A 27,828-nucleotide genomic window follows, 5' to 3' on the forward strand; every position below is an offset into this window, starting at 1 on the left:
TTTGTGATCCCAGCACTTTGTGAAGCCAAGGCGACAGGGCTGATTGAGCGCAGGAGTTCAAGACTATCCTGGGCAGCATAGCAAGACCCTACAAAAAAATAAAAATAAAAATAATTTATTTTTGTTTCTCTACAAAAAATAAAAATAATAATTTATTTATTTTTCTCTACAAAAAATAAAAAAAATTAGCTAGGTGTGGTGGTGTGTGCCTGTGGTCTCAGATACTTGGGAGGGGAGGCTTAGGTGGGAGGATTGCTTGAGCCCAGGAAGTCAAGGCTGCAGTGAGCCACAGATAAGTAAGTGCCATTGTACTCCAGCCTGGGTTACAGAGTGAGACCCTGTCTCAAAAAAAAAAAATAATAAAAAGTAAGGCTGGGCACGGTGGCTCACGTCTGTAATCCCAGAACTTTGGGAGGCCGAGGCAGGTGAATCATGAAGTCCAGAGTTCTGAGACCAGCCTGGCCAACATAGTGAAACCCTGTCTCTACTGAAAATACAAAAATTAGCCAGGCATGATGGTGGATGCCTATAGTCCCAGCTACTTGGGAGGCTGAGGCAGGAGAATTGCTTGAACTGAACCCAGGAGGCAGAGGTTGTGAGCCAAGATCGCACCACTGCACTCCAGCCTGGGCGATAGAGCTAGACTCCATCTCAAAAAAAAAAAAAAAAAAAAAAAGGAAATAAAGACAGAGTATAGACCTATTCTTTTGTAATGTTTAGCTAAAAAGGGAGCAAAAGTTTGAGGAGGCTGTGAGGTAATTTGGTTGGATTTTTTAAAAAGTTTTTGAGCTGGGCGCGGTGGCTCAAGCCTGTAATCCCAGCACTTTGGGAGGCCGAGACGGGCGGATCACGAGGTCAGGAGATCGAGACCATCCTGGCTAACACGATGAAACCCCGTCTCTACTAAAAAAAAAAAAAAATACAAAAAACTAGCCGGGCGAGGTGGCGGGCAACTGTAGTCCCAGCTACTCGGGAGGCTGAGGCAGGAGAATGGCATAAACCCAGGAGGCGGAGCTTGCAGTGAGCTGAGATCCGGCCACTGCACTCCAGCCTGGGCCACAAAGCGAGACTCCGTCTCAAAAAAAAAAAAAAAAAAAAAAAAAAGTTTTTGAGATATAATTCATATACTATGCAATTCGCCTATTTAAAGTGTTTTTGTATATTTAGTGGTTTTTAATATATTGATAGATACGTGCTGTCACAATTTAGTATACTGACAGATATCACTACAGTCAGTTTTAGAACATTTTCATCATCTGAAGAAGAAATACTGCATTCTTTAGCTACCCCTGTTTAGCTATTCCCCCATTCCCCTATTCTTCCAACCTTAAGCAACTCCTGATCTACTTTCTGTCTCTAAAGATTTCCCTATTCTGGACTTTTCATTAGAATAGAATCATATACTATGTGATATTTTATAATCGACTTCTTTAATTTAGCATAATATTTTCAAAGTTCAGCTATGTTGTAGCATATATTAGTACTCCATTCCTTTTTGTGGCTAAGTGGTTTTTCATTGTGTAGCTACATGCTACATTTTGTTTATCCATTCTTCTGTTGATGGACATTTGGGATGTTTCCACTATAGTTGGTTTTTGGGTTTTTTTTTGTCTGAGAGATGTTTGTATGTTTTTGTGCTGATGGGAATAATCAGAGAGGGAGACACTGAATGGAAAGTATATTGGAAAGACACTGTGGTAGACTGAGGCGGGTGGATTGGTTGAGCTCAGGAGTTTGAGACCAGCCTAGGCAACATGGCGAGACTCCATTATCTATAAAAAATACAAAAACTAGCGACTGGGCATGGTGACTCACGCCTGTAACCCAGCACTTTGGGAGGCTGAGGTGGGCAGATCATGAGGTCAGGAGATCGAGACCATCCTGGCTAACATGGTGAAACCCCGCCTCTAATAAAAAATAACAACAAAAAAAATTAGCTGGGTGTGGTGGCGGGTGCCTGTAGTCCCAGCTACTCAGGAGGCTGAGGCAGGAGAATGGTGTGAACCTGGGATGGGAGGCAGAGCTTGCAGTGAGCCGAGTTCGCGCCACTGCACTCTAGCCTCGGCGACAGAGCGAGACTCCGTCTCAAAAAAATAAAAAGACAGAAAAACAACAAAAAAAACCTAGCCAGGAATGGTGGCATGTGCCTTTGGTTTCAGCTACTTGAGAGGCTGAGGTGGGAGGATCACCTGAGCCTGGAAAGTTGAGGCTGCAATGAGCCGTGATCACACCACTGCACTTCAGCCTGGGTGACAGAGTGAGACCCTGTCTCAAAAAAAAAAAAAAAAAAAAAAAAGCTGGACAATCAGTCTGCATTTGTTTGATTTACTATTTATTAAGGTTCATGCATGCTTATGTGTGTCTTCCCTTGCAGTGCTTTCAGTGCTTCAGATTACAAAACTAAGGAGGTTTGTAAGAATTGAAGCAGAGGAGGCCGGGCGCGGTGGCTCAAGCCTGTAATCCCAGCACTTTGGGAGGCCGAGATGGGCGGATCACGAGGTCAGGAGATCGAGACCATGCTGGGTAACACGGTGAAACCCCGTCTCTACTAAAAAAAATACAAAAAATTAGCCGGGTGAGGTGGCGGGCGCCTGTAATCCCAGCTACTCGGGAGGCTGAGGCAGGAGAATGGCGTGAACCCGGGAGGCGGAGCTTGCAGTGAGCTGAGATCCGGCCACTGCACTCCAGCCTAGGCGACAGAGCGAAACTCCGTCTCAAAAAAAAAAAAAAAAAAAAAAGAATTGAAGCAGAGGAAGCAATAATTTAGTTAGCAGAGTAAATAGTACTTGACCTGAGGGTGCTTGGTTTATGTTTGTGGAGTGAGCTTAATGGAAAACAAGATTTTCCATGAATAATCATGGTATAAACAATCAGGAATATAATTTACCCATAAATATACAAAAGTATGAAGCCATAAAAGAGTTCAGGGTGAGAGTAAGATGTCACAAAACAATGTAGCTTCCTGTACGATGCGAAGCTTCTGCTGACTTCAAAGGATGTCCTAGCCCCACTAGTCACCTCTGCTTTCTTTCTTTTCACAGGCTGCCTGGGTCTCAGCCATTTGGGTCCCCATTGGCCCCTGTGGGCAACCAGCCAGCTGTGCTTCAGCCCTATGGCCCTCCCCCGACAAGTGCACAGGTGACAGCGCAGCTGTCTGGAATGCAGATCAGCGGTGCTGTGGCCCCAGCCCCTCCCTCTTCAGGGCTGGGCTATGGTGAGTGGCTATGAACACAGGAGTGTTACTGTCTCCTTTTCAGAGGCATCAGACTCGGGTTATACCTGAATCTCTATTATTTCCCTTGTATTTCCTGTGCCTCTGAGCCTCAGAAGATGGGACAGTCATACCTGCCCCTCTTGTGTGGAAAGGAAAGTTGCTTTACCCAACAAGGAGGCAGAATGACTGGGCTTTTGACTCTACCTTTATTCTACTTCTCAGGCCCACCAACATCGCTGGCTTCAGCCTCAGGAAGTTTCCCTAACTCTGGTCTGTATGGCTCCTATCCTCAGGGCCAGGCTCCTCCCCTTAGCCAGGCCCAAGGTCATCCTGGGATCCAGACTCCCCAGCGATCTGCCCCATCACAGGCCTCCGGCTTCACACCCCCAGCTTCAGGGGGTCCTCGGCTGCCTTCGATGACTGGTCCACTCCTGCCTGGACAGAGTTTTGGAGGGCCCTCAGTGAGCCAGCCCAACCATGTGTCCTCACCTCCTCCTCAAGCTCTGCCCCCTGGCACCCAGATGACTGGGCCCCTGGGACCACTGCCACCTATGCACTCCCCGCAGCAGCCAGGCTATCAGCCCCAACAAAATGGTGAGTCTTGCCCAAGGTCTGTCTAGAATCTAGAGGCATCGGCTACTCAGGTGGTTTTTGATGTTTTTTAATTTGTTTGTTGTTAGTATTGCTAAGTGGTGAATTAGATGGGCAGCTTCAGGGTATTATTCCTAGGATATGGGGTTTATAAGACATTATTTTTTCTTGTAGTTCAGATAACATGGTCTTTCTGAATGGCTTTGCCAGGCATTAGTGTACCTCATAATTCTATGTTTGTAGGAGTCTAGTCATTTTCCTGAGGCCTTAAGAAGAGATAGGGATGGGATTTTGAGTTCATCAACCTTGTGCCCTTGTCTCAGGTTCCTTCGGACCAACCCGGGGCCCTCAGCCTAATTATGGAAGCCCCTACCCAGCAGCACCCACCTTTGGCAGTCAGTCTGGGCCTCAGCCACTGCCTCCTAAGCGCCTGGACCCTGATGCCATCCCAAGCCCTGTAAGTAGAAACTTACATGGTCCTGAGGAAGGGTTTGTGTCTGCCAGATAGGCAGGTCAATCTAGATGAAATGTTTGCCTAGCATTTTCTGATAATTTTCCCTTTTTGTTCATCTTCTTGGAGAACTTACATATAATTTGACTCTGAACTGGAACTTGAGGTTCTAGGAGTCTTTTGGGGGGCTGTTTTACTCTATAGATGGGCAGAGAAGGAAGGGAAACCAAGAGTGAGCAGCAGCACCAGTAGATCTGTGAGTTGAGGACTGTACTCTGTCACTACTGTACATACATAGTATGGTAGCCTTTGTCCTTCTGTGGAGCAGTGACTGGGTCTTGTCCCCTTAGATCTAGAAGGATGGCCTTCTTCCTAATGGGTAGAGTAGGTGGGAATTCTCTATGTTAGATGTTAAGAGAAGGAAAGCCTCACTGGTTTCTCTGCTCTTACTTGGACAGTTTTAGGAGGAAGTCCCCAGTACTTTTGTCTGGTAGGCTTCTGCTGTGTAGATGGGGAAGAGTGAACGACAGTTTATGAGGGCAGTGTGTATGTAAAGTCCCACTGGAGAGCTTTTCCCAGGAAGAGGGTGAATTGCACCCTTGGGGAGCCATCAGAATCCTCAGGCCCTGCTTATCAGACTCAGAATAGAGACTAGGACTGTACTGACAAGTAGGGGCCACTTTATAGTTCTGTCTGTAACATTTGCTATGTCAGTTACCTTGCCATGCTTAGCCATTGTCATATTCCATTCTGTTCTCTTCCCTCTTCCTCCTTTGGGTAACCACCACAGTGAGGGAGCCTGTTGGCCAAGGAGAACTCAGGAGAATTAAGCAGCCCCTCCTTCCTTCCCCCTCCTTCAGTAAGAAGGAGAGTCTGGTTGGATGTGAAGGGAGGCTTCTTGTAGCATAAGATAGTCCTTAGAATGGGAGGTTTGGCCTTTTATGGGAACATTCCTGTTCTTCTTCCTTACGGTTTCTTCCATTCAGCCTCAGCCCCTCCCTGTATAACTCCTGCTTGCCTCCTGTTTGTTCCTTTCCTTATCTTTCTACATCATAGTCTGAGCCATTAAAGCCTCTGTGTTGAGCCAGAAAGACTTGGAATTTCGTATCTAGAGGGGGCTTGATTTCAGCAGTATGAGCTGGGCTCCAGCTGTTCATGTCTAACTCAACAGGGTTGAGAGAAGTAACATCTGCCTCTTGTTCTTTTGTCTCCCTCCTTGTATTCCCCTGCTGCCTTTATTATTAAAACACTAAAAGCAACTCAGTGAGCTGCCTCCTCAGCAGAAAACCAGGCACAGAATAGACCCCGATGCCATTCCTAGTCCAGTAAGTGCAGGGGGTGGGTGTTTGTGCATGTCATTCCTGTGTTAGTGCCATCCATGCATGCCTGTGACCTCATCTTCACCTCATCTACCATGTCCATTCCTCTCCATTCTCTTCCTTTAGCCCTAGCCCTTATAGATACTCACTTATACAAGCTAAAAGGATATGCATGCCTCAAGTCACCAGGTAAATGAAGAGGTAGCAAGCTGTTTGCCTTGAGTATGGGGTGGTGGAAGGTCAGGCTCTAAGGGTGGGGTCAGGTGGCATGTTAAGTTTTGGCTTTAGTCCTTCTGGCTCCTCCAGGAGCCTGCAGGTGATGTGTGATGGAAGAGGACAAAGTTGAACAGTAGATCATTCCACTTTGGATTTGATTTGTCTGTAGCCTGTTGTGGAGAAATATCGGTATAGGAACGTACAGATTCATAGTATCCCAAACTGGAGTTTCTTACAGGAGAAGAGACTGCTGGTTTGGGAAAGTGTGAGTACTTTCTCATCTGAAGAGTCTTTTTCACTCTGATATATTTCTAAGCTTCAACTTTTCTGCCATGGGATAGAGAGTCTCATTTGCCCTTTGCTTTTTCTGGTTTTCCAAACCCATCGTGAAGTAACTGACCAAAGGTCATGAGCCTGCATAAAGGTCTGAATATGAGTTTTGCAGGTCCTTTATTTTCCTTTGCTGAGTCTGTCAAAATGTGGAGGACTGAGGATTGAGCTATAAGGATTGGGTACTTATCCTCTCCTCCTATATATACACATTGATGCTTACCTGAAAGTAAGGCAGCATCTGCTTCCTCACTTTAGTTGATCATTTCTGGTCGTTTAAATCTCTCCTCACCCTGTCCCTTGAATTTCATTGAGTGTAGAGTCATTCCAGGTAGATTCATTTTTACATGGTTACTGTTGTCTGTTTTCCTGCTCTGACTCAGAATGTGTCTTGGAGAGAGGATCGGGGAAGGCATGATGGGGGAGGGGAATGGAATCTAATCATGTTTGAAGGTTTGTCATCAGAGCTGGGGCTTTTCCTGGAATGGGAGGAATGAGAGGGTGTTCACGATTGATGGGGGGTTGGGGTCAATTCATAAAGAAGCCCATTCTCATGTTGCCAGCCCAGCAGGCTGCTGGGAGTGAAAGATTGGCTGCTGTAGGGTGAAAGATTGGCATTGCAGCATTTTATATGATCTCCAGAAGGAGAACAGGCCTGGTGCATGAGGTGTTCCCTGGCAAATTTTTAGTTTTTGTGTTACGGCTCTAGCCTTTTTTTCTCTTGGCACTCTGGGACCTGACACTTCCTTTTTCTTCTGTCACCTAACTCATTTCACTTCTCTGCAGATTCAGGTCATTGAAGATGACAGGAACAACCGGGGTACAGAGCCATTTGTTACTGGAGTACGGGGCCAGGTGCCACCCTTAGTCACTACCAACTTCCTGGTGAAAGACCAAGGTGAGAATTAGCTCCTCCCACAGGGGCTTTTTCTTCAAGATTATCAGCTTATAGTTGGGGCCTTTTTTTTTTTTTTTAGTTTTTATCCAGAGACAAGTTCCCTCTAGTCCCTCTGGGGAAAAAGCCACCATCACCTCTAGCTTTGTGGAGATGATGGAGAGCTGGTGTCTGGAAGGATTCTGTGATCTGACTTGGGTCTTCTACCTCCTTCTTCAGGGAATGCAAGTCCCCGATACATCCGATGTACATCCTATAATATCCCTTGCACATCTGACATGGCTAAGCAGGCTCAGGTGCCCCTGGCAGCAGTCATCAAACCGCTGGCAAGGCTGCCCCCAGAGGAGGTGAGTCAGGGAAGGGGCTAGAGTGTAATGAAAGGGAGGGAGGTAGAGGGGGGACTAAACTTTCTTCCTGGATGTGATTCCGGCTTCACAATGGAAGATATTTTAGTTAGGCAGGAGAGGAGACTATCTTTAGTGGCTTTCTATCCCAGGGTCCATCCCTGGAGAGGGGATGGTAGGGATGAGAGTGAAAGCCCAAGACATTGCTGTGAAGGAACATGGATGGTCCCTAGGGGGAACAAGCGGTATGAAAAGAGGTAGGATCAAACTGTAGGGGAGAAGACAGCTGAATGTAGGAACCTCTTGTATGATGGTAATCTCCAGATGATGAGAAGGACATTATTCCATGTTTTCCTGACTGTCCTGTTATCCCAGGTTAGGGCTGTTAGGACAGCATATAAGCAAAAAGGGAGATTAGGATCCAGTGATCCTTCTCTCACCTGTTTTGTGGCCTGATCTGTCACCCCAGTACCTGATACCAGGATGTAGAGAGCGAGTGAGGCAGCTGCTCCAACAGGCCTTGTTAGGATACTCATATTCAGCCTTGCTTATCTTACGATAGGGTTCTCTCTTACTAGAAGCCCAAGGCTCAGTTTATATTCCGCTTCTCTCTCTGTCTTCCTCTGTGTGTTTGTGTGTTTCCATCTGGGTCCCATTGGGGATAGTTGGGCACTGATCTCTTATGTGTAGGGTGACATTTGGGGCATCAGTAGCTGGCACGGAATCCCAGGGATAGGGGAGGAGGTGTTATAGATATTTGGTAAGGGAAGGAGCTAGAGTCCAGATTCTTTTTTTTTTTTTTTGAGATGGAGTCTCGCTCTGCTGCCCAGGCTGGAGTACAGTGGCCGGATCTTGGCTCACTGCAAGCTCTGCCTCCTGGGTTTACACCATTCTCCTGCCTCAGCCTCCCGAGTAGCTGGGACTACAGGTGCCTGCCACCTCGCCTGGCTAGTTTTTTGTATTTTTAGTAGAGACGGGGTTTCACCGTGTTAGCCAGGATGGTCTCGATCTCTTGACCTCGTGATCCGCCTGCCTTGGCCTCCCAAAGTCCTGGGATTACAGGCTTGAGCCACCGCGCCCGGCCGAGTCCAGATTCTTAGAGCAAGAGTGAAGGGGATTAGAGATGGGACCAGAAAGGAGAATCCTAGATAATCTTGGCTTTCTCCCTCATATGCCATGGCAGCCCCTGGTCTGATACGGCCGGTTTTGCAGTTCCTCTTCTCTTTCAGTGAGAAATGCAGCTCTGGGGGTGGGATGTAGCAAGAGAGAACTATATAATTTTTACTCATAGGGACATTTTCCTGTGATTTGTCCTTACTCCCTTTCATCATTGTGCTTCCTACTTCCTCTGTAGGCAGAATATCTACACCATGCGCCTTCTCCCTCCGGTTGTTCCTCCTCATCTCCTGGCTGAACCTACTGTAGTTTTCCTTTATGTCTGATCCCCTCCCCTTTGTGCCTTAGGCTTCACCATATGTCGTGGACCATGGGGAATCTGGCCCTTTGCGCTGCAACCGCTGCAAAGCATACATGTGTCCCTTTATGCAGTTCATTGAAGGAGGGAGGCGCTTCCAGTGCTGTTTTTGCAGCTGTATCAATGATGGTATGTTCATGGAAGCTGGGATTTGGGGAAAGGTCTTGATTGTATCTTCCTTGTTCTCTATTAATAGTTAGAGAGATGAGGGTCCATTTTTCAGGAGCTGGGGAAGTAGGGCACATGGGAATGAGGGATAGTGGAGTGAGCTCAGCTAGGGCTAGATATACTGATTGAAACTGGATCTTCAAGTAACACACTGCCATGCTCCCCACAGTTCCCCCCCAGTATTTTCAGCACCTGGATCATACCGGCAAACGTGTGGATGCTTATGACCGTCCTGAGCTATCCCTGGGCTCTTATGAATTCTTGGCCACTGTAGATTACTGCAAGGTGAGGGAAGGTAGCATGGGAGGAGCAGTGGGTGGAGGATAATGAGACAGCTAAGAATGGCTGTTATCATTTCCCTCACCCCTTTTTTGTCCCTTTTTGATGTTGACTTCTCTCTAGTCAGCTGGCCTGGTTAGCATTACCCCTCTCCCCAACATTTTCTTCCTTTGCAGAACAGTAAGTTCCCCAGCCCTCCTGCCTTTATCTTCATGATTGACGTCTCCTACAATGCCATCAGGACTGGTCTTGTTAGGCTCCTCTGTGAGGAGCTCAAGTCACTGTTAGACTTTCTACCTAGGTGAGAGTTACAGAACTGTGGTGTTTCCTGGGGTTAATGATAGGGTGTCTGGGTTGACTGAAGAGATGAAGCCTGATGTCATGAAGTTGTGTGTGGTGGAAAAGGTGGCAAGTCTAGGTAACAATGTCACCTTCTACAGGGAGGGTGGGGCAGAAGAGTCAGCAATCCGCGTTGGCTTTGTCACCTACAATAAGGTGCTCCACTTCTATAATGTGAAGAGCTCATTGGCCCAGCCACAGATGATGGTTGTGTCCGATGTGGCTGACATGTTTGTGCCACTGCTGGATGGCTTCCTGGTCAACGTCAATGAGTCTCGGGCAGTTATCACCAGGTAAGAGCCAGATTGTGGAGGTAAAGGTTGGGAGTGGCATGGGTACCACCATAGAAGGTCATGGAGTTGAGCAGAGGTGTTGGACAGTAGATGGAAAGGGGCTGTGGCCCAGGAGTTGTCAGATTCTAGAGGCCTGATGACTCTTCAGGGAATTGAGAACTGAGGTATCTGGAATCTGGATAGCAATTTTGGTTGTTTTCCGTCACCTATCTCTTTAGCTTATTGGATCAGATTCCAGAAATGTTTGCAGACACAAGGGAAACAGAGACAGTATTTGTCCCAGTTATCCAGGCTGGGATGGAGGCTCTGAAGGTAAGGCTGGAGTATCTGGCAACTTCCTCTAACTCATTTTCCTCTGACCATCTTATCCCCTGGGATACAACCTCTTTCTTCAGTAGTGGATGACTGTCCAGTAAGTTAAACTGTCTGACATAGTTGGTGCTTAATAAATGACAGGGGAAGGGGTGGATGAATAAAGAATAAACAAGTAGTCCTCTCTTTTTTCCTAGGCTGCTGAGTGTGCAGGGAAGCTCTTTCTATTCCATACATCCCTGCCCATTGCAGAGGCCCCAGGGAAACTGAAGAACAGAGATGACAGGAAGCTGATCAACACAGACAAGGAGAAGGTGTGGGACTGGAAAATGGGGGAGGGGAAGGATTTTTCATTACAGAGGAAGTGGGGACTCTATTTTCTTGATGGGGGCTAGGACCAGACACTCCACCCTTTCAAATACCGTATCTGTGACTACCAACCTCCACTGCTGCCATACTTCTCTACTCCATCTGATGCCAAAGCTGTTGGTAGACTTCTGTTTATTTTTTAAAGGAGAACTTTTGGCCAGGCACAGTGGCTCATGCCTATAATCCGAGTGCTTTGGGAGGCCAAGGTGGGCGGATTTTTGAGGCCAGAAGTTCGAGACCAGCCTGACCAACATGGCAAAACCCCGTCTCTACTAAAAATACAAAAATTAGCCGGGCGTGATGGCACACACCTGTAATCCCAACTACTTGGGAGGCTGAGGCAGGAGAATCGCTTGAACCTGGGAGGCAGAGGTTGCAATGAGCTGAGATCATGCCACTCTATGCCAGCCTGGGTGACAGAGTGAGACCCTGTCTCAAAAAAATAAAAATAATATAAAAGAGAATTTTTTACTATTGCAAAATCCTTGGAAGTAGATCTGAAGTCTCCCATGAATTTGAATATCCCATGCTAGCTATTCAGTTCTCAAATAGGGCAGAGCTGGGATATTTGAACATTTTCTTCTCCCCATTTTCCTTCCCCCTAGACTCTGTTCCAGCCTCAGACAGGTGCCTATCAGACCCTGGCCAAAGAGTGTGTGGCCCAAGGCTGCTGTGTAGATCTCTTTCTCTTCCCTAACCAGTATGTGGATGTGGCCACGCTCTCTGTTGTGCCCCAGCTCACCGGTGGCTCTGTCTACAAATATGCTTGCTTTCAGGTATGGTAATAGTATTTGCAGTGGCAGATGGCAGCGGGGCTGGGAATACCTGCTTATATATGGAGTGGCTGACTCATTAATAGAAATAGCGTTGGGGCTGGGCATGGTGCCTCACGCCTGTAATCCCAGCACTTTGGGAGGGTGAGGCAGGCGGATCACCCGAGGTCAGGTGTTCAAGACCATCCTGGCCAACATGGCAAAACCCCATCTCTACTAAAAATACAAAAATTACTCGGGTGTGGTGGCGGGTGCCTGTAATCCCAGCTACTCGGGAGGCTAAGAATCCCTTGAACCCGGGAGGCGGAGGTTGCAGTGAGTGAAGATTGCGCCACTGCACTCTAGGCAGGGCGACAGAGTAAGACTCCGTCTCCAAAAAAAGAGAAATAGTGTTGGAAGAGAAGACTGCATAGTCTAAAGAAGTGAGCCCGAGAGTGTGGCAGTTAGGAACATGGGCCTTGGAATCAGTCCTGCATTGATATTCTGGCCCCACCACTTACTAGCTACATGACCTAGGATAAATTACTTAAGTACTCCCTTTTGTTCCTTCATCTGCAAAATGGGGTTAAAATACTTAAGTAGGATTTGTCTACAAAATTAAATAATTATATGTAAAGCACTCTGTGTGGTACCTGGTGTGCAGTCTGTTTAAAAGCTATTGTTGTCATCATTATCATCGTCACTGTAATGATGATAATTAGGCAGCCTTGTAGAGTGGAAGGGGTACAGGGAGATTGTCTGCAGGATGAGCTATGTCTAGTCAGTGATATGACTCTGGGTCTGGGGCCCTGCAGGTGGAGAACGACCAGGAGCGGTTCCTGAGTGACCTGCGTCGTGATGTCCAGAAGGTTGTTGGCTTTGATGCTGTGATGCGGGTCCGGACAAGCACTGGTCAGTCCTGGTTGGAGAAGAGCAGGTGGGGGGCCTAAGTCTGGAAGGGAGGCATGTGGCACTTGTCATACCTTTTGCCCTAACTCTGTCCATGTGGCCTCAGGTATCCGTGCTGTAGATTTCTTTGGAGCTTTCTACATGAGCAACACAACAGACGTGGAGCTGGCTGGGCTAGATGGGGACAAAACGGTGACTGTGGAGTTCAAGCATGATGATCGGCTCAATGAAGAGAGCGGAGCCCTCCTGCAGGTGGCAGGCGGGAGGCGGGGCTGGGCAGGAAATGTGTCATTCGCTTGGTATAGAAGAGGGTGAGGAGTGGGTAGAGAGCACTGGAAGAAGAGACTGGGCAGGGGAGTGGCTCATTTCTCTCTTCTAGTTTAATAATGTAGCAAAGGGCCTTTGTGAGGGAGGAGTGTGAGTTCCCCCTTTCTCCCTTCCCCTAGTGTGCCCTGCTTTACACCAGCTGTGCAGGGCAGCGTCGGCTCCGCATCCATAACCTGGCCCTGAACTGCTGCACCCAGCTGGCTGATCTGTATCGAAACTGTGAGACTGACACGCTCATCAACTACATGGCCAAGTTTGGTGAGGGTAGAGGCAGGGCAGGGTGGGATTGGGGCTGAGAGGTCCAGGATGGTGAGCGGGTAGTTATGATGGTGGGAATGCATACATGATGGGCAGCTGACCAGTGACTGTCTTTGCTTTCCCATCCAGCATATCGGGGAGTCCTGAATAGCCCTGTGAAGGCTGTTCGTGACACTCTCATCACCCAGTGTGCCCAGATCCTGGCCTGTTACAGAAAGAACTGTGCTAGCCCCTCCTCTGCAGGACAGGTGGGGCAAGTATATTAGTGGGAGGTGGGGTTGTTGGGACAAATGTTTGCATTTGGGAGGGATTTCTCATGATCATCGACATTATTTTGATAATCCCCTCAGTTGATCCTTCCTGAGTGCATGAAGCTACTCCCAGTTTACCTGAACTGTGTGTTGAAGAGTGATGTCCTGCAGCCTGGAGCTGAAATCACTACTGATGACCGTGCCTATGTCCGACAGCTAGTTACCTCCATGGATGTGGCTGAGACCAATGTCTTCTTCTACCCTCGGCTCTTATCTTTGGTGCGATTGAGGGTTGGAGTTTGAGATCTTGCATGGAGCAAAGGGCCTCTTAGGAGGAGGAAAGGATAGGCTAATATCAGTCTGACACTAGTGGAATTTGTTTTTATGTATTTTAGCTGATGCAATTTTCACACTGAGAGAGTTACTGAGACCCCAGAAGGGGTGGTATCTGAGGACTTAGCTTTCAGAATTTTGTGTGTGGTGGGGGACAGACTTGTCTTATGGTCCTTGGTAACCTTTTGCTCCCTTCCTTTTGTCTAGACAAAGTCTCCCATCGAGAGTACCACCGAACCACCAGCAGTTCGAGCCTCTGAAGAGCGTCTAAGCAATGGGGATATGTATTTACTGGAGAATGGCCTCAACCTCTTCCTCTGGGTGGGAGCAAGCGTCCAACAGGGTGTTGTCCAGAGCCTTTTCAGCGTCTCTTCCTTCAGTCAGATCACCAGTGGCTTGGTGAGGGCAAGGAGTCAAGGAGAATATGGGTGTGGAAGTATACTTTGTGAAACGATTGGGAGCCAATAAAGTTAGTGTGCTAGTCCCCTTAAATATCAGGGAACACTTGGGGACAAGGGCAGTTGCTGTCATTCTTCCCAGGCTTCCTTGTTTCAGATGATGCATAGATGTGTGCTGCCCCACCTTGACTGAACTCAGAGTGCCTTACCATAAGGATAAATGAATTTTGTGTTCTAGAGTGTTCTGCCAGTTCTGGATAATCCACTGTCCAAGAAGGTTCGAGGCCTCATTGATAGCTTAAGGGCACAGAGATCCCGGTACATGAAGGTAACACTGATCTGAACCCTGGATTTCTTACCGTGTCAAGTCCTCGCCTAGAAGTGGGAGTTGGGTGGGGAATGAGTAAGTGACTGCCAAATGGGATTTCTGGGCATGTTTAATTTCCTTTGGCATTGCCTCATGAACCCTGAATTCTGGCTATAGCTTATCGTGGTGAAACAGGAGGACAAGCTGGAGATGCTGTTCAAGCACTTCCTGGTGGAAGATAAGAGTCTGAGTGGGGGAGCATCTTATGTGGACTTTCTCTGTCATATGCACAAGGAGATTCGGCAGCTACTGAGCTAAAGCAAGTGGGTAAATGGCACAGGGCCCAGGCCAGCTTCCAGAAAGCACCCCAGGATGTCAGAGAAATTGGGACAGTACCATATCTTATGTCATGTAAGCTGACCTCAGTCTCTTTGGGGGGGAGGGGGAGATATAAGGTGACACCTTCTTTCTGGGCTCAACTATCCTGCCACTCTGTCATGTCCTGCTGATCGAAGGTGCCCCTGTTCCCTCACTCTACCCTCTTTTTCCTGCTAATCCTGTCATAATGAATGTAGTTTCTCAGTTCACTGTATATGATTCGGTATTGGGGGTTTGGAGGCACCCAGACCCTGGCAATATTATGTGTCCCTTTGGGCCAGTCTCCCCAGAGGAGAGGGGCAGGCAGGAAAGAGTGGGGATCCTAAGGTTACTACAGGGGGTGGCTAATTCAGCTCAGTGTCATCCACAACTTCCTATATTAGGGATAAAACATACAGGTGCACAAGAGCTGGGGTATAGCCCATAGGTGATGGAGAGAAAAGTGGTCAGTCCTTCTTGGGCCTGGAGGTTAGAAGTCAAGTTTCTCTGCTTTCACTGCTCACTTGCTCTCTCCTGCAATGATTGATGATCACTCCGTGGATAGAGAGACACTGTCAGAGATGACCTGGGAATTCAGTTGCAAAGTATATTAAGATCTGGGAGAGGTACCAGTCTCCTTTCCAGCTGGAGAGGCCCCAACACTGGATGGTTCTATAGGGAGCCTAGGGAGCCTGGTCATCAACTTGCAATACCTCACAGAGCCAGTTCACATCCCACTCTGAGCTCCCACGAGAAACACTGCTTCTCCAGGCCCGGGGTTGTTGGGGAGAGAGGCAGAGGCAGCTGGAGCGCCGTTCTCTCCTGCCGGGACACCGCTTGGGCTTTGGTATTGACTGAGTGGCTGACAGTTATCTTCCAACCCCAACTGGCTTGGGGGCAGGACAAGGGCTAGGCTTGACGGTGGCCAGGCTTGCCTGCTCCCCGCCTGGGATGCCCCTGCTCTGGACCTCTCATTTCTCATTGGTTTATTTTTCAATGCATCTTTAATTTGTAAAGAAATAAAATAAATTAAGATGTAACCATTAGCCTCATGTTTACTCCCGAAAGCTCACTTTGCTTTTAGCCCTGGCCGTCGGCTGAGCGGAGCTGCGCATGCGCCGCGTGCTCCCGTGGCATAGAGCCTCGTCCAGTCACGACTAGCCACTGGGCGGGGTGCGTGCCGGCCGAGGGCGCCGGCTGCCAGAGTGGACATGGCGGCCGGCCCCACTGGGGCGGTGCTGGCCCTCCTGGGGGTGCTCAGTGTCTGTGCAGCCAGCGCCTATGGGTCCGTGGCGGAGAGGGAGGCCGGCGGTGAGGCGGAGTGGGCGGAACCGTGGGATGGCGCGGTTTTCCGGCCGCCCTCAGCGCTGGGCGCAGTGGGGGTGACGCGCAGCTCCGGAACGCCGAGACCAGGGAGGGAGGAGGCCGGAGATTTGCCGGTGCTGCTGTGGTGGAGCCCAGGGCTATTCCCCCACTTCCCGGGAGACTCGGAGCGCATCGAGTGTGCGCGCGGCGCGTGCGTGGCGTCCCGGAACCGCGGAGCGCTGAGGGACTCGCGGACGCGCGCGCTGCTCTTCTACGGCACCGACTTCCGCGCTTCGGCCGCGCCGCTGCCGCGCCTGGCGCACCAGAGCTGGGCGCTCCTCCACGAGGAGTCGCCCCTCAACAACTTCTTGCTGAGCCACGGCCCGGGCATCCGCCTCTTCAATCTTACCTCCACATTCAGTCGCCACTCGGATTACCCGCTGTCGCTGCAGTGGCTGCCCGGGACCGCCTATCTGCGCCGCCCAGTGCCTCCGCTCCGGGAACGCGCGGAGTGGCGCCGCCGCGGCTACGCGCCGCTGCTCTATCTCCAGTCCCACTGCGACGTGCCTGCGGACCGGGACCGCTACGTGCGCGAGCTCATGCGCCACATCCCGGTGAGTGAGTGAGGGCGGGCGGGAGGGAAGGGAAAAGAGGGGGCGGGCTGAGGCCAGGACTCTGGGTGTCCAGGCCTCCGGGCCGCACCCTCATGACGTCCCTATTCTACCCGGTCTAGGTAGACTCCTACGGGAAATGCCTGCAGAATCGGGAGCTGCCCACTGCGCGGCTACAGGACACAGCCACGGCCACCACCGAGGATCCAGAGCTCTTGGCTTTCTTGTCCCGCTATAAGTTCCACTTGGCCCTGGAAAATGCCATCTGTAACGACTACATGACAGAAAAACTGTGGCGTCCCATGCATCTGGGCGCTGTGCCCGTGTACCGCGGCTCTCCCTCTGTGAGGGACTGGATGCCGAACAATCACTCCGTCATCCTGATTGATGATTTTGAGTCTCCTCAGAAGCTGGCAGAGTTTATTGACTTTCTGGACAAGAATGATGAGGAATATATGAAATACCTGGCATACAAGCAACCTGGGGGCATCACCAACCAATTCCTTCTGGATAGTCTGAAGCATCGGGAGTGGGGAGTGAATGATCCTTTGCTGCCTAACTACCTCAACGGCTTCGAGTGTTTCGTCTGTGACCACGAACTGGCTCGGCTGGATGCCGAGAAAGCCCACGCGGCCTCTCCCGGGGACAGCCCCGTCCTTGAGCCCCACATTGCCCAGCCCTCACACATGGACTGCCCAATGCCCACACCTGGCTTTGGCAATGTGGAAGAGATTCCTGAGAATGACAGGTAAGAATGCTGGGGTCCCCTGCAGCCATCAAATCATTTACTTACTTGCTTACTGTGGACAATTAAGTAGCACTAGGTGCTGAGCAGGTGCAGGAGGAAATTATGATATGTGCTCACTCTGTCTTTAAGGTGTCAGCAGTCTAATTGGGGTTAGGATAAGACAAGCTGAAAAAGCTGAATAGATGTAAAATATAATTCAAGGCAACAAATGAAAATCAGCTTATGTGGACAATGTTTCCAGTAGTGGTTCAAAAAGATTGAACCAGAACCCAGGGCCTGTGCAGACAGGGGAGAGAGAAAATGGGGCAAATAAATAGGGGCAAGGCTGTAAATATCATTAATACCAGGCTCAGGAGTTTGGACTGCACTAAAAACTCAACTATTTGAGCACCTTTTATAGAGTGGACATGGGGGTGGGGAGTAGAGGAGAGCATTTTGAGGGAGGCTTTTCTGCAGTAGTCAGGGCTTCCACCTGTTAACCAGCCATAATTTTTTTTAAGCAGCTGTGCTGAGGATGAGCCCCATGTACTTGGTGCATGTGGGGACACACTGCCTGTGTAACTAGAAAAACTAGGCATGGCCGGGCATGGTGGCTCACGCCTGTAATCCCAGCACTTTGGGAGGCCAAGGTGGAAGGAACACTTGAGGCCAGGGGTTCCAGACTAGCCTGGACAATGTAACAAAACCCTCTCTGTACAATTTAAAAGCTAAAAGCCTGGGGTGGTGATGCATACCTGTAGTCCTGGCTACTTGGGAGGCTGTGGCAGGTGGATTGCTTGAACCCAGGAGTTCAATGCTGTAGTGAGCTAGGATCGTGCCACTGCATTCCAGCCTGTGTTGGAGTAAGACTGTGTCACACACACACACACACACACAACAATGTGCAATGTGCATCAGAAGGGAAGCGAATAGGCTACTGCAGTAGGTGGCAAAAGGTGGTGGTATTGGGAAACAAGGCCAGCATGAGGTGTTTGGGGGGGAAATGTTGAAAGCACTTGTAGCAAGCCACACCTGTTGGGGGAGAGGTGATAAGATTATTAAGCTTAAGTAAGACTGCTAGAATGGCCTACAGAGACCGACTTGGACAGTGGATGGCAGCAGAAGGCCATTTATTAATAGATGCTGCTGGCAGTTTTGTCCCGATGGTTGGAATGCTTCACCAAGTAATTTGTATCTAATTACAAATTGTTTGTATCTGAACATAATATGATTTACTAGAGGAAAAGTACAAAAAAAATGTGAAACATTAAGAAAATAAATATTCAGGTTATGTCTTTTCTAGATGCTGGATGCTACTTCATTTTGATGCACCTTCATTTTGATTATTGGGAGAAAGGTGAAACTTAAAAGATAATCATCTAAAGACCCCTGCCCCCTTGCTTTCCTTGTGGAGACTACTACTTCCAGTCTGACCTCTGCTTTGCCTGCCTCTGAACCCCCTCCACATTTGGGAGCCAGAAGCAGGCAAGTCAGGAATTGTAATCGATTGGGTAGGCTTTGTATTTGTGGCTTTTAGCTTGTCACTTGGGCTAATATTGGATTTACTTCATGTTGTCTTCCCATCGCAGCAGTCTTGTCCAAGTTAGAGACCACTGTATCTGCTTAAGATTTCTTTGGCCCCACTCAGAAAAAGGCAGGACTCATAACTATGCTGCAGTTCCATAATCCAACCCCCATTTTGGTATTTCAGTTGGAAAGAGATGTGGCTGCAAGATTATTGGCAAGGTCTGGACCAGGGGGAAGCTCTCACTGCCATGATCCACAACAATGAAACAGAGCAGAGGAAATTTTGGGATTACCTACATGAAATCTTCATGAAAAGGCAACATCTCTAAGTGCCCTTGCAAGAACCTTTAACTTGGCGGAGCTAAGGAGATTTTATTCTACCATGGGACATAAGGAGCATCCATTGCACAAACCCTTACTGAACACTGTCTTTTCATGGATTCAAGGCATTCCAGTTTTATCTATTAAGATTTTATCTTAATGATGAGTAGCCAAGGTCTAACATAGGGCCTCTCCTCAAGGAGAGATGGAGGCATACAATTCTTGGTTCAGTGAGAAACAGAACCCTAAAACATCCATTTGATTCAAGGTGCTGGTTGAGAGTTTTTAAATTACTCAATTCTCTATTTCATCCTTTGAGCTGTACTTGACTACCAATGAAGTAAGATGGGTCAGGTTACGACTTACAACTTTTGTTCTATTCCCCAAACTCCTCATTATTCAGTACGTTTCCCAATAATCTCTTCTCATCTCTTGCTTTATAAATTGTTATGTTGGTGGAGAAGCAAAACTTCTGGTGAGTTGTATTCTGGTTTTTTGCATTTTTTATATTATGTACTTTGCTTTCATGTCAAACTTCTATTTTACTTTTTTTTTTTTGTATTTTTTTGTAGAGATGAAGTTTTGCCATGTTGCCCAGGTTGGTCTCCAACTCCTGGATCAAGCAATCCATCCGCCTTGGCCTCCCAGAGTGCTGGGTTTACAGGCATCAGCCACCTTACCCAGCCCTAGGTTTTTTTTTGTTTGTTTTTTTTTTTTTGTTTTTTTTTTGGCTTTTTCTGTCCAGGTGTAGTGGCTTATGCCTGTAATCCCAACACTTTGGGAAGCTGAGGAGGGGCGACTGCTTGAAGCCAGGAGTTTAAGACCATCCTAGCAAGACCCTGTTTCTAAAAAATATAAAAGAATTAGCAGGGCATGGTGTGCACACCTGTAGCCCTAGATACTTGGGAGGTTGAGGCAGGAGGATCACTTGAGTCCAGGAATTTAAGGCTGCAGTGAGCTATGATCATGATCACTGCACTCCAGCCTGGGTGACAGAGCGAGACACCGTCTGAAATTATATATATATATATATATATATATATATTTTTTTTTTTTTTTTTTTTTAAGACAGAGTCTCGCTCTGTCACCAGGCTGGAGTGCAATGGCATGTTCTCGGCTCATTGCAACCTCCACCTCCCTGTTTCAAGCGATTCTCCTGCCTCAGCTTCCTGAGTAGCTGGGACTACAGGCATGCACCACCACACCCAGCTAATTTTTTGTATTTTTAGTAGAGACGGGGTTTCGCCATGTTGGCAAGGATAGTCTTGATCTTTTGACCTCGTGATCCGCCTGCCTTAGCCTCCCAAAGTGCTGGGATTACAGGCGTGAGCCACTACACCCGGCCTCAAATACATACTTTTTTTTTTTTTTTTTTTTTTGGAGACGGAGTCTCGCTCTGTCGCCCAGGCTGGAGTGCAGTGGCCGGATCTCAGCTCACTGCAAGCTCCGCCTCCCGGGTCTACGCCATTCTCCTGCCTCAGCCTCCCGAGTAACTGGGACTACAGGCGCCCGCCACCTCGCCCGGCTAGTTTTTTGTATTTTTTAGTAGAGACGGGGTTTCACTGTGTTAGCCAGGATGGTCTCGATCTCCTGACCTCGTGATCCGCCCGTCTCGGCCTCCCAAAGTGCTGGGATTACAGGCTTGAGCCACCGCGCCCGGCCCAAATACATATTTTTAATGGCCTTGTCTTTCCTGGTTTTAGGCCCTTTCCCACAATTTCTGATGGAAATACAGAAACCTTGCCATCATTCTTACTGCTGGTTTGCATCTTATTTATGGTATATCTGGGATTCCTTCTCATGAACAGAAAGATTCAGTGGCTGTTATATGCCTTGTCAATTTGATGTATTGCCCTGTCCTCTTTTTGATCAAAGATGGAGACTAAGACTGGGAATTATGACAGAAAAAGTCATATTTTTCTTTAAATGATTTTGAAATGTTAAAATATGAGTCAAAGTGCAAATTTTTCGGTATGTTGACCAAAAAGAAAAAAAAAAAAAAAAAGCCCAGGGAAAAAAGTGCAAATTTTTATAGTTCCTAATTCTTTTGTTTGCCTAATGAACTGTTCCCTCTATTTTATTGTTTTTATATGCTACAAAGTCCCATCTTCTGCAGTTATGGAAACAGTATAGCAGTATGTTTTAGTAATTATTTTATAATCTGTAGCACTTTTCACTTTTAAGTGCAATGAATAGTCCAGCTTCATTCACTGTATTACTGATAGGCTTCCATATGACCTTTTTTTTTTTTTTGAGATGGAGTTTCGCCCTTGTCGCCCAGGCTGGAGTGCAATGGTGCGATCTCAGCTCACTAGAATCTCCGCCTCCCCAGTTCAAGTGATTCTTCTGCCTCAGCCTCCTGAGTAGTGGCGATTACAGGTGCCTGCCACCACGTGAGCCACTGTGCCCAGACCCCCCGCCTTTTTTTTTTTTTGAGGTAGAGTCTCACTGCATCACCAAGGCTAGAGTGCAGTGGCACAATTTTGGCTCACTGCAGCCTCTGCCTCCCATGTTCAAGCAATTCTCATGCTTCAGCCTCCAGAGTGGTGGGATCACAGGCGCGCACCACCATGCCTGGCTAACTTTTTTGTATTTTAGTAGAAATGGGGTTTCGCCATGTTGGCCAGGCTGGTCTCAGACTCCTGACCTCAAATGATCCACTTGTCTCGGCCTCCCAAAGTGCTGGGATTATAGGAGTGAGCCACCGTGCCCAGCCTGAGACTATTTTTTGATGGAGCCCACTCAAAGGGATGAGGAGGCAAGGCAAGATATTTAAGCCACAAGTGGCTGGCTAAATAAAAGCTTAGAGCTGGGCGCACCCAGTACCAACAGGTGGCTCACACCTGTAATCCCAGCTACTTGGGAGGCTGAGGCAGGAGAATTGCTTGAACCTGGGAGGCGGAGGTTGCAGTGAGCCGAGATCACACCACTGCACTCCAGCCTGGGCAACAGAGCGAGAGTCTGTCTCAAAAAAAAAAAAAAAAAAAATGCTTAGTCAGATTTGGGGATGCAGCCAAACCCTTCTATTGCTGTGGTTTGAACATACAGTCTAATGAGCAGGGAAACCATTAGCTCTTTCTGGGGCAGTGGAACAGGAAAGAATACCTTGGACCTTAGAGCTACTCTAGTTGTAATGTATTAATGAGTTATCACTAGAGAAGTTCCACAGTTTATCAGTATATTATCTATACCTCTATCTACATATCTATATAGATAGATAGATGTTAGATGCTTCAACAACTAGGGTCTACACTTAATATACTGAAATCTAAGGATGTGGCCAAGAAAAGCTGTAATTAGGCTGAATTTCATTGCCAAAGTTGTTCTTTTTTCATTTAATCCTTTGATAAAAGATGATCTTCATAAATTACAGAAAGTTTGCTTACCCTGTTTGACCTTTTGCAGAAAAGAACAAGAGGGAAGACCTCCAGGCTGGGTGCAGTGACTCATACCTGTGATCCCAGCACTTTGGGAGGCCGAGGTGGAAGGATCGCTTGAGCCTAGGGATTCAAGACCAGCTTGGGTAACATGGCAAAACCCCATCTCTACAAAAAATAGAAAAAATTAGCTGGGCATGGTGTGTGTGCCTGTAGATTCAGCTGCTTGGGAGGCTGAAGTGGGAGGATCGCCACTGCACTCCAGCCTGGGTGACAGAGTGACACCCTGTCTCAAAAACAAACTGAAAAAAAAAAAAACAAAAAAAAACTTCAAAAATATATCTAAGCCACATGTGATGGCATGGGTCTGTAGTCCCAGCTACTCAGAAGGCTGAGGCAGGAAGATCGCTTGAGCCCAAGAGTTTGAGGCTATAGTATGCTGTGAGTGCACCTATGAGTACCAACTGGGCAACCTAGACCCGTCTTAAAAAAAAAAAAAAAAAAAAAATCTGTTGGGCTGGGTGCAGTGGCTCACGCCTGTAATTCCAGCACTCTGGGAGGCCAAGGCGGGCAGATCACCTGAAGTCAGGAGTTCAAGACCAGCCTGACCAACATGGAGAAACCTCATCTCTAGTAAAAATATAAAATTAGCTGGGCGTGGTGGCTGGCACATGACTGTAATCACAGCTACTCAGGAGGCTGAGGCAGAAGAATCGCTGGAACCCAGGAGGCAGAGGTAGTGGTGAACTGATATCACGCCATTGCACTCTAGCCTGGGCAACAAGAGTAAAACTCTATCTCAAAAAAAAAAAATTCTGTTAAAATTTGATATAGTAGGCACTGACAGAAGAGGTCAAATGCAGGACTGATTTCTAAGCTTGCAATCTATCTAAATGCAGATGCTAATTTAGAGTGCATAATACATATTACATAAGTACAGACCTAGGTCAGGACTTAAATTTCATTATGTGCAATAAAAAGGTTAAGTGATAGTTAAGCAAGGTGTAGAATTATCCTTACCTCTCCTTCTAATGACACAAGCTCACATTGGCATTCCTTTGGTACTTTGACGTATAAAGTGGGCAGTTGTTTCTGAATGACTGTTGCTGGAGCCTCAGGCCTGCTTTGTGCTCGGTGCTTTCCAGACTTTCTCCTTTATTCCTATCACCATATAAGTACTCAGAAAAGAGCAGTGTAAACCAGGTGTTACATTTCCACAAGGGAAAGTAGAATCAAGAATAGCCACATGATACTTACTGAAAGCTTCACTTTCCCTATAGAGAAAGCAAGCAATATGAATTTTCTGATTTGGGGCCCAGCCTGCTCTGTATACAGCAGCAGACTCACTCACTGCAGGTTGGCATTATTGGTGACAGAAATGTCTGCTAGGAGTCTTTTAATTATACTCTGGAGTGTGGAGGTGGAGTGCAAGGCTGCTTCCTTTATTACTGCAAGTGTTATTTTCTATTACCTCAGGTTTCGTTTTGTATAATAAACTGCTTCTTGTTAAATAATGTCTTCTGCTTCATTATTTTTTGGGGGTGGGTGTAATAAAGTTGGAGATTTGTAAAAAAGTTTCAGGTTGGGTGTGGTGGCTCATGCCTGTAATCCCAGCACTTTGGGAGGCCAAGGCAGGAAGCGCACTTGAGCCCAGGAGTTCAAGAGTAGTCTGGGCAACATACTGAGACCCCATCTCTACAAAAAATTAAAAAAAACCTAGCCAGCCGGGTTTGGTGGTGTGAGCCTGTGGTTGCAGCTACTCCAGCAGCTGAAGCAGGAGGATCACTGGAGTGAGGCCAAGGCTGCAGTAAGCTAATCATTCCACTGCACTCCAACCTGGGTGACAGAACAAGACCCCAAATCCAAAAATAAATAAATAAAACGTTTGTTCATTTAACAAGTATTTATTGGTACTATTCTAGGCACTGGGGATTCAGCAATGAACAAGATAGACAACGTTCCTTCTTTCATGCTTACATTTTTAAATGGGTGTTAGGGATAGGTCAGGCCATAATAAGACACTTCAGACTGTGATAGGTGCTATGAAGAAAACAGGTTGATGGTGGTGGGGTGGGAGAGGTCAGAGAAGCCCTCTGACATTAACTGAGACTTAAGGGAAGAAAAACAACCAGCCATGCAGAAATCAGTGGGAAGATTTCAAATATCTGTGATAAGTCATTTTTAACACACTACATTTACAAATCCAAATAAATGTTGCTCCTCCAAAGCAGTCATGAGCTACAGGCTTGTTTCTGCTTCCATTACCAAAAACATTTCTTGGAGCTTATTTGGAAATGCTATGAGAATACGCTGCACATCTTTGGAATGAGTTTTTGTAAACAGCCAGAAGTAACTTGAGAACCAAGTCTGGCTGGGCGCAGAGGCTCAGTCATGTAAAGCACTTTGGGAGGGCGAGGCAGGAGGATCGCTTGAGCCCAGGAGTTCGAGACCAGTCCAGGCAATATGACAGAACCCCGTCACTACAAAAAATAATTAGCTGGGCGTGGTGTCTTGCACCTGTGGTTTCAGCTACCCAGGAGGCAGAGGCGGGAGGATCGTTTGAGTTCAGAAGTTTGAAGCTGCAGTGAGCTACGAATGTGCCACTAGAACTCCAGTCTGGGCAACCAAGAGAGGCCCTGTCTCATAAAAAAGTCTGATGAAGCATCACAACTGAAGGTCCAAGTCTGTAAGACTGGCGAGAGGATTAAAAAAGACGATGAATGCCAAGTGTTTAAGCTTCATCCTATCAACTGAGATTGTTATAAATGAGCAAATGGTATCTAGTAGTAGCAGCAGCAGTTGTTATAAAATGAAACGTCTAATTTTTCTTTGCGGCTTTGTAGTGGTCCTATAGGTAGTGAAAAACAACAGTTCTTGCAAGGTTTATTAAAGTAAAACAATAATCTTTCCCAACCCAACATCTTAAAGTCTCAAATTTTGATTCGCTCCCCCCCCCACCCCGCCCTATGCCAACAGCCCCTAGACCAAGCCGGTTACCACCAGAAGAGTGTCCACTTACCAGGGCCCTTTCCTGCATGTCCCCGGCCTCGTACTGCCCCCAGACTTCGGGGCCCGGAGCCCATCAAGGAGAAGCCTCAGTCGGCGTACGAACCCAGAGTCTCCTCCTAATCTGCTGATGAGTACGAACCCGCCGCTGTTCGAACCCAGCATCGCCGCAGCCCCGGCCAAATAAAAGAAAGAGGTGGCCGCCGGCAAGCCATTGAGCCTTCCCAGAGCTCCGCAGTGATTCGTCAAGCCCGTAGGGATCTCGCGAGGTCACGCACGGAACCGCAAAGCCTGCCGGGAGCTGGGTGTGCGATGGCGACACCCAGCCTGCGGGGTCGCCTGGCGCGGTTTGGGAACCCTCGGAAGCCTGTGCTGAAGCCCAATAAACCTCTCATTCTAGCTAACCGCGTCGCGGAGCGTAGCCGGGAGAAGGGCGGTGAGCAGTCGGTGTCAGGAGGGCCCCGGAGCGGAAGCCGGAGCATGAGCAGAGGCGGGTGGGTAGGAGGGCAGGAAGGTGGGTCTTCTTGTGACTGAAGGTCCCCCGGATCTGCCCCTCCAGAGGCGACTTGCATCACGGAGATGGCGGTGATGATGGCTTGCTGGAAGCAGAATGAATTCCGCGACGATGCGTGCAGAAAAGAGATCCAGGGCTTCCTCGATTGTGCCGCGAAGGCTCAGGTGACCGATGATGGCTCCTGGGGTGCTTTGTCAGGAAAAGAATGGGGGAGATACAAGTAATGATTCTCCCTGCCTTTTGCTAGGAAAGGCCCTTTCATTCATTTGGGAGGTATATTATTCACGCCAAAGTGGGAAAGGTTACAGTTTTGAAGGCTGTGTGATCTTGACGGATTTATTCATTGCTCTGAACTTTACCATTACTATACGTAAAATGAGGCTAATACCACTTTGAAGAATGTTGTGACTGTCAGATGAAGTAATGAATGGGAAAACCATTTTGAAAAATGTATAGCGCTGCTCAAGTAGACATTATTGTCTGAAATAGAACTAAAGAGACTAAAACTAAATAATGATAATTGTTTGGTTTCCAGCCTAGGCTTAATTGCTAGCAGAGATAGTAGCTTCTGAGCATAGTCTCATTTGTAGGTCCCAACGCCCTTTTGTTGAAGAGCGGCTGACATAGATCTCTCCAGGCTGGTTAACATCTTCATGTGCTTTAGGGCATTGTGAGAACTATGGGCCTAGATCAGGACAAACTTGATTTATTGATTGATTTTTTGGGTCAGATCTTAAAAGTCTGCACTAGACACACTGTAGAGCTGTCATTCTTGTATTTGTTCTGTGTTTTCAGGAAGCCCGAAAGATGAGATCAATACGAGAGTCTGGGAGTTTACCTCCAAATAAATTGAATAAATTGTTACAGAGGTTTCCTAACAAACCTCACCTCAGCTGAAAATGGACAAGTATTTTCAATGACTGAAATATAGCTTCTGACAACTATGCGGAGGCATTTTAGAGACATTGGCATTGCCATGCCCTCTTTGGAGGGTAGAAGAGACAAAACACTTTTTTCACCCTTTGGAATCATAGTATGGGTAGAAGTTATGATATATCTTGAAATAAAATCCTCTGAAGAGAACTTGGCCTTTTGTTGTGAATTAGGTACTCTCTTCATTCTTGAACCCTGTTTCCTCCCCTAGACCCTGGAAATTATTTCCTTCCTGATTTGCCCTAGGAGCAGGACAAATCCCGTTGTCTTGTCTTTCCCTGCATTTGAAGTCTTTTACACCATTTAGTGCCCTTGCCTTTGGATGCAATAAGGAAGTTGAAGTTTGCTATCGTCTGTAAATACTTAGTGATTGCCTATTTTGTGCATAGTCCCTGCAAGGTGCTCTCTAAATAATCAAGTTAACAAACTGGTGACCTAGAGGTTCTACAGATGTGTTTTATGTGACCCATGCAGTTAAAAAAAAAGTTTTAAAATTAGCTGGTCGTGTTCAAAAATAGGAAAAAAAGTCATTAAAGTTTCACATTTTAGCTTTATTTATTTGTTTGTTTATTTAAGACGGAGTCTTGCTCTGTTGCCCAAGCTGAAGTGCAGTGGTGCTATCTCAGCTCACCGCAACCTCCGCCTCCCAGGTTCAAGTGATTCTCCTGCCTCAGCTCTCTGAGTAGCTAGGATTACAGGCACCGGCCATCATGACGGGCTAATTTTTGTATTTTCAGTAGAGACAGAGTTTCACCATGTTGGCCAGGCTGGTCTTGAACTCCTGACCTCAAGTGAACCACCCGTCTTGGCCTCCCAAAGTGCTGGGATTACAGGCGTGAGTCACCGTGCCCGGCCACTTATTTTTTTAATAAAAAAAAATTAAAAGCTCTGGCAGCCCTATTTTCTTATTTCCACCTGGCAATAATTAGGTAGAGCTGATTATCATTTGTCTGCATTCTCCAGTGACCTCACTACTGGACTCTACAAAATGGTGAAACAGAATTAAAAATTGTCTACTTTA

General features: G+C 47.5%; 3 protein-coding genes and 1 long non-coding RNA gene across 10 annotated transcripts in view; 3 read left to right on the forward strand and 1 right to left on the reverse strand.

Annotated features, from left to right (window-relative positions):
* Positions 1-15,532, forward strand: part of LOC105466015 (SEC24 homolog C, COPII coat complex component) — a 28,871-nt gene extending 13,339 nt beyond the window's left edge. The window contains exons 4-24 of one of the 2 annotated variants that reach the window (XM_011714784.2): positions 3,042-3,214; positions 3,437-3,808; positions 4,129-4,262; positions 5,513-5,581; positions 6,908-7,019; positions 7,236-7,363; positions 8,825-8,963; positions 9,172-9,287; positions 9,458-9,582; positions 9,722-9,913; positions 10,132-10,225; positions 10,423-10,539; positions 11,200-11,370; positions 12,162-12,258; positions 12,362-12,507; positions 12,702-12,840; positions 12,970-13,088; positions 13,191-13,370; positions 13,632-13,823; positions 14,061-14,150; positions 14,307-15,532. In XM_011714784.2, coding sequence (XP_011713086.1) covers positions 3,042-3,214; positions 3,437-3,808; positions 4,129-4,262; positions 5,513-5,581; positions 6,908-7,019; positions 7,236-7,363; positions 8,825-8,963; positions 9,172-9,287; positions 9,458-9,582; positions 9,722-9,913; positions 10,132-10,225; positions 10,423-10,539; positions 11,200-11,370; positions 12,162-12,258; positions 12,362-12,507; positions 12,702-12,840; positions 12,970-13,088; positions 13,191-13,370; positions 13,632-13,823; positions 14,061-14,150; positions 14,307-14,447 — 3,046 coding nt within the window. In that variant the 3' untranslated portion in view covers positions 14,448-15,532. The remainder of the gene's footprint in view (positions 1-3,041; positions 3,215-3,436; positions 3,809-4,128; positions 4,263-5,512; positions 5,582-6,907; positions 7,020-7,235; positions 7,364-8,824; positions 8,964-9,171; positions 9,288-9,457; positions 9,583-9,721; positions 9,914-10,131; positions 10,226-10,422; positions 10,540-11,199; positions 11,371-12,161; positions 12,259-12,361; positions 12,508-12,701; positions 12,841-12,969; positions 13,089-13,190; positions 13,371-13,631; positions 13,824-14,060; positions 14,151-14,306) is intronic. The other variant, XM_011714785.2, reaches the window with a different exon arrangement.
* Positions 15,533-15,682: 150 nt separating this feature from the next.
* Positions 15,683-22,544, forward strand: LOC105466016 (fucosyltransferase 11). Of its 6 annotated transcripts, none has more exons than XR_011607843.1 (4): positions 15,683-16,405; positions 16,525-17,150; positions 18,841-19,452; positions 22,383-22,544. XR_011607843.1 is itself a non-coding variant. In XM_011714789.2 (3 exons), the coding sequence occupies exons 1-3, from the start codon at positions 15,698-15,700 to the stop codon at positions 22,420-22,422; spliced, it is 1,374 nt and encodes a 457-aa protein (XP_011713091.1). In that variant the 5' UTR covers positions 15,683-15,697; the 3' UTR covers positions 22,423-22,544. The 6 variants fall into 6 exon arrangements, 4 of the variants coding, with proteins under 4 accessions (XP_011713091.1, XP_011713089.1, XP_011713093.1 ...); XR_011607844.1 differs by lacking the exon at positions 22,383-22,544 and adding an exon at positions 19,550-19,999; XM_011714789.2 differs by lacking the exon at positions 18,841-19,452.
* LOC139356274 (uncharacterized) lies at positions 21,024-25,738 on the reverse strand. Its single transcript, XR_011607845.1, has 2 exons — positions 25,374-25,738; positions 21,024-25,202 (listed from the first exon to the last, which is right to left on the reverse strand). It is a non-coding gene; the product is annotated as an uncharacterized lncRNA (long non-coding RNA).
* LOC105466013 (coiled-coil-helix-coiled-coil-helix domain containing 1) lies at positions 25,640-26,957 on the forward strand. The gene is made up of 3 exons (XM_011714783.3): positions 25,640-25,796; positions 25,920-26,038; positions 26,670-26,957. Exons 1-3 carry the CDS (start codon positions 25,673-25,675, stop codon positions 26,769-26,771), a joined length of 345 nt encoding a protein of 114 aa, XP_011713085.1. The 5' UTR covers positions 25,640-25,672; the 3' UTR covers positions 26,772-26,957.
* Positions 26,958-27,828: the final 871 nt, after the last annotated feature.

The sequence above is a fragment of the Macaca nemestrina genome, chromosome 9, assembly GCF_043159975.1.
Source record: "Macaca nemestrina isolate mMacNem1 chromosome 9, mMacNem.hap1, whole genome shotgun sequence".
NCBI lineage: Eukaryota > Metazoa > Chordata > Mammalia > Primates > Cercopithecidae > Macaca > Macaca nemestrina.